A 12,857-nucleotide genomic window follows, 5' to 3' on the forward strand; every position below is an offset into this window, starting at 1 on the left:
TGCGGGAGAGCGCGGGGTGCCGACAGCATGTGAGTGAGCGAGGTGCACTGCCAGACCCTGCGCGTGGGGAGGAAGAGCGCTCACCGGACTCCTGCCCGGACCGTGAACATGACAGCTCAGTCTTGGTTCTGCAATTCTCTCAACTATGCATAAAGTCGTTAAATCCCGGATAGCAAACATGATGTGGCTCCAGAGAGTTTTTGGGCAAAGTGACAGTACAGACTTAACTAGAACAATTTTCTTTTACAGTAAATATAACAATATCCTTTAATGGATGAATGAATAAGGAAACTGTGACATATACATTTAAATACACCCCCCCCTCCCCACAACACAGAGCATGGAATACTACTCTGCCACAAAAAAGAATGACATACTCCCATTTGCAACAACATGGATGAGCCTGGAGAAATTTATGTTGAGTGAAATAAGCAAAGCACAGAGGTATAAATATCACATGTGCTCACTTATGTAAGGAGCTGTGAGAGAAAGAAGGAAGGAAAGAAAGTCCATAGCAGTGTGTTGGACTTGCAGAGGGACAGAGCATTCCATGGGCTACAAAGTGGAGTAAGGGGGTTGAGGGAGGGAGAGGGAGTTCGGGCATTATCGGGTGGGGGACACAGGGTACAAATGCAATTTGTGGTAATGGGCGTGCTGCCAGTAGGAATCTGGCCCTCACATCATGGGCACAAGGGCTGACAATCAGCTTTCTATCTCATGAATATTCATAAACAATATTCTCTCTCTCTCTCTCTGTGTGTGTGTTTGTGTGTCTGTATATATGTATATATAAAAAATGTCTTCTAACCATGAAAAAAGTATGTATTGCAAAATGGGAAAAACTATACACACAAAAAACCCCGCATTCTTTTCCAGATTTCTTCGAATTTCTGTCTTTCCCTCAGGGTCACTAACTTCTTTTCTCTCATTTCACTTCTACCGACTCCAGTATGGTTTCTGCTTATTCGTTCTACAAACCAAATGTCACTAAGGTTGCCAGTACGGTCTATTTTCCAATGTAGTGGGCAGTTTGAGTTCACACCTTCTGTGGAATCTACTGATTCCTCTTCTCAGCACATTTATTGTTTAGAAAAGACATTTATCGTCTTTGTCTCCAAAGGGTGAGTCTTTATAATGGATGGCTATTCCATCTTCTTCATCTGTGGCTCTTCTGTCCACTTCCTTTAAAGTTTGAAGGTCCTTAGAATCCAGACAATGTCTGTTTCTCCCTCTGTCATCTCTTCCCACATGACCAACTTCATTTCTGCACTTTCAGTTGCCATTATGATCCTCCAGGCATTGAATTCCTTGCCAATTGCAAATTCCTGTGTCCAACTAGTGCTGGACATTTGCACTTACATGTCTAGCAATTTGTGGGGCGTATCGGTAATTTTATTTCTATTTCCTGACATGCTTCCATCTACCTTCTGCAGAGAGAATTTTATTGGTTGTTTCATTTTCTCATTATACTGTTTCACATAACTGATATTAAGTATGAGTGTGTTTCTTTTGAGCTCTCTTTCCCTCCAAGAATCAAAGATAGAAGAGAGCATGTTCACATCCGTATTCTGAGGGGAACAAACAACCTCTTTTAGGTGAAGTTCATTTTTACCGATAGCTCGAATACACTAATGTTGAGGAGATGAATTGTACCATCTGTCTTTACGTCAGGTTGTAGAGACAGGCTTGGACTTTCTTTTTAAAGAATAAACAAATACAAGCATTTTTCTATAGTAAAAATTTAATGCAGAAAGCAATATAATAGTTTCACAAAATACAAAGAATATATTTTGTTCTATGAAGCACAGTATAAAGGCGTATTGACAAAAACAATTTCAATCTTGTCAACAGTTAGATAAATAAACATTTAAATAAATAAATAGATAGATACATTTGCACGGTCGTCTGTAAGTACCAGTCCCTGCAGGGTTGAACATGACGCTGCTGAACACCCTGAAGGCATCTGACAAACTTGAGGCACTTCATGTCATGATTGTAGCAGAAGTGACAGTCTTGGCGACCGGAGAGCTCAGGAAAGTGCGATAGTGTGTACTCGTCCATGAGAGTCGTTTCCACGTCGGACCAGGTCTCATTGCCTCCTCCCTAATCTTCCCCGCATGTTTATTGATGAAGAGAAGGATCTCACGATTTCTGCTCTCACGACCTCCCAGGCGCAAGGGCTGTGCCTCTTCTCTTTCAGGTAGAGACTGATTCTTTGGAAGTATTTCCTCACGGCCAGTGCGAAGTCCTCGTTCACCAGGGGAGTCTCTTCCACCCCCACCTCCGGCATCAGACAGGCTTCCAGGTCGTCCAGCTGCTGATAGAGTCCAGTGCAGAGTTTGTCCAAGAGGCTCTCATCCCAAGCAGCCGATGAGCCCTCTGTGCAGAAGAGGTTGAAGCTCTGCTGGGTCATCTCATGGAGGACAGAGATGGCTCGGGCCTTCTGCAGCTGGTGGCCATCCAAGTCTTCCTGGGGGAATCCGAAGTCATTTCTGTCCTTCAGGCAGGACAGAGGGGAGATTCTCCTCATTCGTCCCAGGAGTATCAAGGCCCTCCTGGTCCCCAGGCTGTGGGCCTGAGGCAGATCACAGCCCAGAGAGCAGGTCGCCTGGCAGCTGAGCACCAGCAGGGCCATCAGTAAAGGAAAGGGCAAGGCCATTGGGGATCTCGCAGATGCTGCTGGCCTGGCTGAGATGGGCGACTCTGAGCCTTAGCCGCTAGGTTCTCTGAAGAGCTTGCTTTGTGCATGTGTCTTAAATAGGGAACACACTAGTTTCCATTTTTTGGATGCCCGTGTCTTCCTTTCTACTTCTGTTTTTGCTTTCTTTATGCACTCTCTACATACTTTGAGAGCAGCGTTTCTCCACCTTTTTCTTTTCTCTTTTATTTCTTTCATGGTGGCCTGCTCATCCCTTTCCTCCAGAGCCTGGTTAAATTGTTTTTTCCGAATTGACCCTCCTGTGATAAGCTACAAAGGCGGGGGTATATCGTGCAATTATTTACGGACCGTATCTGTAGCTCAGGTTTATACGTAGAAAAGAAAGTGTGAAGTTAACTTTTTGCATTCAATGCATGTTTAAGAAGGTCTCTATAAAAATTTTAAGCCAAGACTTAAGTTTCAAAGTTATTGATTTGACTTGGCTTTATAAGTTTATTTGCTGAGCTCCTTTTTGTGTCATCTATTGACTTATATAAATTGTAATGAGTCAAATTTCACATGCAAATTCATGTTACAAAAATACACAATACCAATGTAATGACATACTTAAATATCTTTCAAAACTGCTAAAAATTATCTATCAATTCAATTATTTTCTTCCCATTAATTTCTAGTGTACCTAACTTTAAATTTTGTTCCATACGATAGAATACATTGTCACTGTGCCACCTCCCGGATGTTCCCCCAGGTGCGGTCAACTTTTATTTCTTTTTAGCACTCGACTTCATTATTGATGTGGCGAATAACTTTAGCAGAGCCACATAATAAAGCACAAATTCTTTGCATTTAATTCTCAAAGCCATTAACTCATTCAGTAGCACTCAGGAGCAAACCTCAGCTCCATCCACGAGACAGCCAAAGGCAGTCCATATGTATTCGTGTGGAGGCCACATCTCGAGACATGATTTTGAGATCAAGCGATCGTCTATTCACCGTAGGCTTGTATTGCTCATGCTGCATATGCTCTGTGGATCTTCCGAGAACTCAATGTCAGTGCTTCTTGATACACAAGAAAACCCGAGGGAAATAAAAATTAGTAATAAGGGACAGGTTTTCTTAGATTTGGGCTTTGGAGAACCACAAATTATTGTAATGACTAAGATTTGTTAACACCTCTAGGAACTAATTTTCACACTTTTGGGAGCAATACCATCCCAAGAAGAATGCACGATGGAGAGAACATCAATTTTATTTAAAAAGAAAATTTTGTTTTGCACCGAAGTTCAAATTTCCAACCAAACATCAGTCGGAGATTCCAATTCTAATGGAATCTTATTAAACCAAAGGAAGCCATCTTTGTCATAAATGGCAACAATGGGATGTAGGTGTGATGAAAATAAATGGCTGTTCAATTGTTGTGTACCGCTGGCGAGACACCAGAGATCTTTCTTTCCCATTTCCTTTTACATAGAAAGGAAAGTTGCTGCATTTTCCCTCCCAAGGAATGGGAATACCAAGAAAGCCAATATATGTACCTCAGTGTGATCAAACGTCACAAGGAAAGCAATATCCCACTGCAAAGGACACGACGAAGGATAATTTAGCTAAATTGAGCCCAGCCAAGGGGCAGATGAGGGGATGCGGCAGGGCAGAAGAAAAGTGGTGGAAGGGACGCAGGTCAAAGGTAGCAAACGGGCATGGGCTCCAGGAAAAGCAATCACTGCTGGTCCAGGGGTTGGTTTCAGCTTTGCTGGATCCAGCTTTCAAGAGAGTCAAGGGAGACACAACAACCACAAGAGTTTACACACAGAAAAGGCAAACTTGTGAGAGTGCAATATGCTCTCTGGATAACGGGGAAGCGAGAAATGCATCCCTTGTTTTCTCCTTGTGGATAAATGGACTCAGAAGTTGACTCATCGTCTTGTCATGTCTCCAGCAAGAAGCAAGGGAATTCACAATTTCAAAGGACACCCCTTCTTTACACATGGCTATATTATTTCTCCTAGCTGTCAGAGATGATGTCTTTATTACACTGAACCTTCGAATGAACTTCGTCCTAAGAATATAGGTCGCCATGAGTCCGTAAGTTACTCTTGGCCAGAGGAGTCGTCTTATGCGGTCTTGTTTCCTGGGCATCTTAGCCTAGTTCCTATCATTTCCGGAGCTCAGTCAATATTTATGAAAGGAATAATCATTATAATAACAGTGGAAAGAATAATACCAATACATACTGGAGACATGAATTGGGAAGACAATAGATCTAAAGAATTTGTAAGCTCTTCCCGCTTCATGCAGGGAAATTGTAATGGAAGATTTTGTGACGATTTAAAAAACAAAACACAAACACTTGATTGTAGAGATGCTTTCTTCCCATTTGTAGTTTTAATATTTAGAACCTCAGGATGTGCCACAGGGCCTGGTTGCAAATGGAAGACCCACCTTCCACTTTTACTTCAGTGCCCCTCAAGGAAGCGCAACGCCTTGCCTGATCGCACATTCCTTGTCTTTTCCGATAATACGGAGACGATGTGAATGTTACAATGTGTTTGGGGACCTTGTCCCTATACACTTGTCTGTTTTTCAATTTTGGCCTGTGCCTTTGGGAATCACTTAACTCTTCCCAAGATTCAGTCAGTGTCGCTGTGAACTTTAATGAATGACATCCGTGTCGTTTTCCCTGAGTCTAAATTGTGGAATCAGCGTTGGCATCAGATTTTGAAATAAACTGTGCCTAGCAAGAATGCCAGTTAATTTTCTCTTACAAATACTGTTAGTACACACAGTGTGAAAATAAAGAGTGGTCTTATTCAAAGAACATATATTCTCTTCTCACTAATCCCCCAGTCGGACTCTCTTTCCCCTCTCCTTTGCACTTAGGTATCCGACGAGCATGAATCCAGGCTGAGTAAATACGGGTGGAAGTGATGTTCACCCTGTGCAGCATGGGTCCTTCAAAGCATCCTACAAGTGATCCACCATATAATTTTTTCCATATCGACTGAGCACAGTAGCCTCAAGCGTCGCAAACCTGTTTGAACTTATATGTTGATGATGGCAAAGCTGCAAAATAGTAGGTTGTGAGGTCCCTGAAACCCCGCTCAGAGGAGGCCAACACTGAGCTCTTCTATAAAGGAAAGATAAGTTTGTATTATCATCTAACTACTGGTGGTTTTCTTTTGTTCTGTTACAGGAGCGAGCATCAACTTGACTGACAAATGCCCTTCACCAAATTCTAGACTGAAGAACCATGTCTGTAAACAATTAAACTTCCAACTTCGGAAACAACAAGCACCACTCAAGAATTGAAACAGATAATGAAAATTATAAATCATGACAGTATTTATTTAGGACAAGACACCATGTTATTCTCTCTAATCATTCTACTGTAAATTCACGATGTAGAACGTATGTTTTACATAATCCCATGATTTAGGATTCAGATGTTTTTCAGCTGGTGCAAATGTGTGAGTTTAGCTTGCTTTGGGGGGCCTGGTAAACAATCGTGTAATTGGTTAGGGAGGGTCCTGAGTATAACTTCTACGTCATTTCCTGACGTTGCTCTGAAGGCGGTGAATGAGGACTAAGCGCACCTCAATTTCCACTCTGACCACCTCCCAGGCACAGGGGCTGTATTTCTTTTCCCTCAGATAACCAATCATTTCTTGGAAATACTTCCGAACGTCATTTCCCAAATCAGGACAAGAGAGAGTTTCTCCATTTGTCATCTGCACTTGTCGCAGGCTCTTCTCAAGGCTGAAGAGTAGTTTATCGAGGAGGATCGCATCCCAAGCAGCATGGCTGTTCTCTCTTTTGAGGAGGCTGAGGATCTGCTGGAGCATCTGACCACGGAAACAGGTGGCATGTGTCTTCTGGATTGGGGTGATATTTTCTCCTGTCCAAGGAAAATTGAAGTTCTTCCTGTCCTTGAAGCATGAGTGAGATGGGATCTTTTTCATCCGTCTCACTAGCATGATGGCTTGCCGGTTTTCCAGGCCATGGCTGGAAGGCATGCCCCAGACAGATGAGCAGGCAGGGACGGAGCAGAGCACCACTCCCGCCATGAGCAGGCAGATGTGGACCATTGAGAATTTCAGTGATTCTCGAGGCGGCCGCGAGAGGGCGCGCGAACGGCCTTTTCTGAGCCTCCGGTTCCGGAAACGCGGACGGACTCGGCCGCTTTTGGTTTCAGAGGGTGCCACAGCCCGAGAGAGCAGACGTCGCCGCTTGTCGCGCCGAACCGGTGCTGCTTAAATAGTGTGGAGAACATTTTCCTCCGATGGCTGCGGAGAGAGCTCCGCCGCGGCTTGGCGCGACCCAGTTTTCTTCGGTGAGGGCCGTGAGTGTCTGAGCTGCTCCCTGTGCTCGGGGCTTTCTTTCGCGTAGAAGCCGCAGCGAGACTGAGTTTGACGGGGAAACCCATTGAGTCGGGACCCGAGGGCTCGCGACCGCACGGGCTGTGATGGTCACAGATTCCGCAGGAGTGGGGGACGCGAGGCCGGGACAGCCTGGGAAAGGGGAGCCGGGTAGACAGCGGGTCCGGGAGCAGCCCTAGTGCGGGAGCCTCGGGCGAGTGAGCGGGGACGACGGCGGTGATACCGCCGGGACCGTGACTGGGGCCGGGACCGGGGCCGGGGCCGGGGCCGGGCCGGGCCGGGCCGGGAACAGGGACGGAGCCGGGGCCGGGGCCGGGGCCGGGACCGGGGTCGGGGCCGGGGCCGGGGCTGGGGCCGGGAACAGGGATGGAGTCGGGGCCGGGGCCGGGGCCGGGGCCGGGGCCGGGAGGAGGGACGTGCGCCCCCCTGTGGGGTCGTCGGAGTTTTCAGTGGCCCATGTTTCTGAGTCAGGACGTTCAAGTCTTTGAAAAAAGGAATCTAGGCAAATTAAAGCGGCATTATTTGATTTAGATCGTTTTTATGTAATTTTACTTTCCTAGCATTAAAGGAGGGAAACTCCACGATATTTGCAAGGTGCTACTTTACTTTTCAACGGACAGAACTGCCATGTTTAGGTTTCTTGTGATTCAGGATTAATCTTCGATCATTGCTCTTTCACCTGAGGTTGCTGAAACTTCTTTCGCAGAACGCCACCGTGACTTGTGTTGCTAGGAAGAAAAAGGAGCAGTGTCGTGTAGGAGCAGTTGAGGGCATTTAGCCGGTCAGAACCTTCAACGCTCTTGGGTGAGAGTGGCATAGAGTGAGTGCAATTTGCCACACTTGATGACCATGCAATTGCCACAGTCTCCCTTCTCCCTGGTGAGACTCTGAGGGATTTGCAAGTGCACGGTCATTTCTGGTCTTTACTTAAAATTGTATGACTTTGTTTCTCCTGGATAGTTTTTCACTAATTTTCATTTTTCATACGGCATGGAAATATCATTTGTGTCGATTCCTTAGATTGCGGCCTCCTTAAATTTTTGGCTTGAGGAAAGTACTCCCTAATTCCAGCCCAGGAAACAGCTTTTGAATTAGTATTGTGATTATCCGTGGTTGAAAATCAAGGAATGTCCACTCACCCTCCCTTCAAAAAAAGCCCCAATACAAATAACTTATATATTTAAATGCATTTTATATATGCTTAAAATTATATATATTTTATATGCATAGGTAATTATATGTCAATGTAAATACTTTGTTTATATTATATGTAAAGATAATTATACATACAGTATTACATATTATCTAATATTTATATATTTATAATGTTGGATTATATATGTATATACAGTTAGATTCATAGGTATACTTATGTTTACATATATTTACATATATATTATTTTAGAATAAGAAGAAAATAGATATACTACATGTATTTTTATACAATATATATACTCCGTATATTTTTAAACCTTTTTTCTGTCCTTTCCAATTTTCTTTTTTTAGATCCCTGCTTCAAAATATATCACCAAACGTGGGTGAAACTGACTGACTGTGAAGGACAGATTAGTATTTCGTTTGTAAACTGTTCACAGAGCAGCCATTTTCTGTCACTCGACTTCCTGCCACACCGGTTCCCCGGAAGGTGCTTCAAGGGTGCTGGGCAGTTTCTCTTCTGCACCAGGCACTGCTCTAACACTGGCAGCCTGGGCTCTGCTCCTGCACAGGCCTGCAGACGGTCCCCCTCGTGGAGTTTCCATTTGAGAGGCACCAATGTGACTGGCCCTGAGCGTGTCAAGGGAGCTGCACTGAAAGCTTCTCTTGGCTTGACTCGGTTGAATGCAGACTCTACAGAGGATTACGATATTTGTTATATCAATACTCACGGTAACTATTGTTTACTATGTTCAGATTCTCAGCAAGTAACTTGCAAGTTTATGTGATTTAATCTCTCCAATTTCCACTGGAAAACTAGTACTGACAACTACTAAAGTTTTCTCACAGTTTCCCTGTCTCAGTTATAACTGGATCCACATTGCCAAGCATGTTATCACTCATGTATATGCAGTCAACACATTACTGGTGACAGACGAAGAGAACTAATGAATTAATGCCTCAGCTCTATGCTGCTATTATCTATCGATTATGTCGGAAAATATGAGCTATGGCTCCTGTGAAGAAAGGTGGAAGACATCAAATCTAGTGAATGAGTCCTTTAATAGGGAAATGCAGACAGAGGAGGCAACTTGTATTTCAGTGCAATCGAAGAAATTTAATAATGCTGTACAGGATCAAATCTCTAAGTGCTAGAATTTGAAAAGAGACATATATTGAGACGTATTTATTTCAACATTGGTTCTCATTTGTATGAATATTTCCTACTGGATTGAGATTTCTTTCATTTTTGATGAACGTGTTGAACTTCCAGTGTAATAACACGAGCGCAGTGTTGAAGTCATGACATTATCTGAGGCTCGTAAATGGAAGACAAAGTGAAAGGAAGTGGAAACAAAACTGGGACAAGCCCAAAAGCTGCAAACCCTGGGCTCGCCGTGTCAGACTCTCACATGCAAGAAGGTGCTGATAGCAGCTGGGTCGATGCCCGACACCTCCATCCCCCCAGTGGCCGCGCTACCTCCTCCCTGGTGCATTGGCCCATTTTGTGTTGCTCTAAGAGAATATCTGAGACTAGGTAATTTGGAAAGAACAGAGGTTTGTTTGTCTTATGATTCTGGGACAGCTGATTCTGGCATGGACCTCAGGCTTCCTCTACTCATGGTGGAAAACGGCAGGCACTGGCGGGTACAAGCAGATCACATGGTGAGAGGAAGCAAGAGAGGCAGGGAGGAGATGCCAGGGTCTTTTATACAACCAGCTCTCCAGGGAACTAATAGAGCAAGATTTCACTAGGGCCCCACTTCCCCCAGGGAGAACATGAATCCATTCATGAGGGATCCGCCCCCCATGACTCAGCTTCCAGCACTGCCACATTGAGGACCAGATTTCCGCATGAGTTTCGGTGGGGACCACACATCCAAATTCTATCACCTGGTGACACTGAAGATGATGTGCTCCAGTTCTCTCTGCACCGTTCGCTGTGACCTGACCCAGGTCCGTGACCTGCCAAGGCAGGAGACCGACCTCCACAGTTCTGCACCCAGGTGGGAGAATCTTCCTTTTTTCCCATCCGAAGGAGGAGAACGTATTCAGTTCCCCTGGAGCAGCTGGATGGTGGCAAATTCCAAAAGGCTCAAGCCACCTCTGTTCCCCATGAGATTATCCAACAGATCTCCAACTTCCCCCGCACGAGGGCTGAAATTCCTCACTGGACTCGATGACTCACTAGAGTCTCTGGAGCCCTGTGTGGTGCAGGAGATGGAAGAGACCCTGGGCAGGAGGAGGAAAACATACATTCCGATTTTAAATAGCCTTTCTCGATCATTTTCATGTTTGCTTTTTACTCCTTTGTAAATATCAGGTCTGATTGGTTAATTGTTCCAGAGCCAGTACACGTGCCTCGAAGAAGAGTTCCTCCCAACAGAGCCAGCATCACCTTGGCCAGATTCTCCTTCACGGGGTGGTTGCATAATGAGAGTGCACTTTGGTCATTCTTTCTAGACAGGAAACTTTTCCTCACTTGCTCATGTAGTAACTGTCGGTTTAGTTAACACTAGACGCCACTTGTACACATTGCGTGTCCGCTTGACTGGGTGCACACACTGCGGGAGAGCGCGGGGTGCCGACAGCATGTGAGTGAGCGAGGTGCACTGCCAGACCCTGCGCGTGGGGAGGAAGAGCGCTCACCGGACTCCTGCCCGGACCGTGAACATGACAGCTCAGTCTTGGTTCTGCAATTCTCTCAACTATGCATAAAGTCGTTAAATCCCGGATAGCAAACATGATGTGGCTCCAGAGAGTTTTTGGGCAAAGTGACAGTACAGACTTAACTAGAACAATTTTCTTTTACAGTAAATATAACAATATCCTTTAATGGATGAATGAATAAGGAAACTGTGACATATACATTTAAATACACCCCCCCCTCCCCACAACACAGAGCATGGAATACTACTCTGCCACAAAAAAGAATGACATACTCCCATTTGCAACAACATGGATGAGCCTGGAGAAATTTATATTGAGTGAAATAAGCAAAGCACAGAGGTATAAATATCACATGTGCTCACTTATGTAAGGAGCTGTGAGAGAAAGAAGGAAGGAAAGAAAGTCCATAGCAGTGTGTTGGACTTGCAGAGGGACAGAGCATTCCATGGGCTACAAAGTGGAGTAAGGGGGTTGAGGGAGGGAGAGGGAGTTCGGGCATTATCGGGTGGGGAACACAGGGTACAAATGCAATTTGTGGTAATGGGCGTGCTGCCAGTAGGAATCTGGCCCTCACATCATGGGCACAAGGGCTGACAATCAGCTTTCTATCTCATGAATATTCATAAACAATATTCTCTCTCTCTCTCTCTCTGTGTGTGTGTGTGTGTGTGTGTGTGTGTGTGTCTGTATATATGTACATATAAAAAATGTCTTCTAACCATGAAAAAAGTATGTATTGCAAAATGGGAAAAACTATACACACAAAAAACCCCGCATTCTTTTCCAGATTTCTTCGAATTTCTGTCTTTCCCTCAGGGTCACTAACTTCTTTTCTCTCATTTCACTTCTACCGACTCCAGTATGGTTTCTGCTTATTCGTTCTACAAACCAAATGTCACTAAGGTTGCCAGTACGGTCTATTTTCCAATGTAGTGGGCAGTTTGAGTTCACACCTTCTGTGGAATCTACTGATTCCTCTTCTCAGCACATTTATTGTTTAGAAAAGACATTTATCGTCTTTGTCTCCAAAGGGTGAGTCTTTATAATGGATGGCTATTCCATCTTCTTCATCTGTGGCTCTTCTGTCCACTTCCTTTAAAGTTTGAAGGTCCTTAGAATCCAGACAATGTCTGTTTCTCCCTCTGTCATCTCTTCCCACATGACCAACTTCATTTCTGCACTTTCAGTTGCCATTATGATCCTCCAGGCATTGAATTCCTTGCCAATTGCAAATTCCTGTGTCCAACTAGTGCTGGACATTTGCACTTACATGTCTAGCAATTTGTGGGGCGTATCGGTAATTTTATTTCTATTTCCTGACATGCTTCCATCTACCTTCTGCAGAGAGAATTTTATTGGTTGTTTCATTTTCTCATTATACTGTTTCACATAACTGATATTAAGTATGAGTGTGTTTCTTTTGAGCTCTCTTTCCCTCCAAGAATCAAAGATAGAAGAGAGCATGTTCACATCCGTATTCTGAGGGGAACAAACAACCTCTTTTAGGTGAAGTTCATTTTTACCGATAGCTCGAATACACTAATGTTGAGGAGATGAATTGTACCATCTGTCTTTACGTCAGGTTGTAGAGACAGGCTTGGACTTTCTTTTTAAAGAATAAACAAATACAAGCATTTTTCTATAGTAAAAATTTAATGCAGAAAGCAATATAATAGTTTCACAAAATACAAAGAATATATTTTGTTCTATGAAGCACAGTATAAAGGCGTATTGACAAAAACAATTTCAATCTTGTCAACAGTTAGATAAATAAACATTTAAATAAATAAATAGATAGATACATTTGCACGGTCGTCTGTAAGTACCAGTCCCTGCAGGGTTGAACATGACGCTGCTGAACACCCTGAAGGCATCTGACAAACTTGAGGCACTTCATGTCATGATTGTAGCAGAAGTGACAGTCTTGGCGACCGGAGAGCTCAGGAAAGTGCGATAGTGTGTACTCGTCCATGAGAGTCGTTTCCACGTCGGACCAGGTC

General features: G+C 44.2%; 1 protein-coding gene across 1 annotated transcript; it reads right to left on the reverse strand.

The window, feature by feature from the left end:
* Nucleotides 1-2,089: 2,089 nt before the first annotated feature.
* On the reverse strand, nucleotides 2,090-2,659 carry LOC134365193 (interferon alpha-4-like). Its single transcript, XM_063081400.1, has one exon. It carries the CDS (start codon nucleotides 2,657-2,659, stop codon nucleotides 2,090-2,092), a length of 570 nt encoding a protein of 189 aa, XP_062937470.1.
* Nucleotides 2,660-12,857: the final 10,198 nt, after the last annotated feature.

This window comes from Cynocephalus volans, chromosome 16 (assembly GCF_027409185.1).
Source record: "Cynocephalus volans isolate mCynVol1 chromosome 16, mCynVol1.pri, whole genome shotgun sequence".
Classification (NCBI taxonomy): Eukaryota; Metazoa; Chordata; class Mammalia; order Dermoptera; family Cynocephalidae; genus Cynocephalus; species Cynocephalus volans.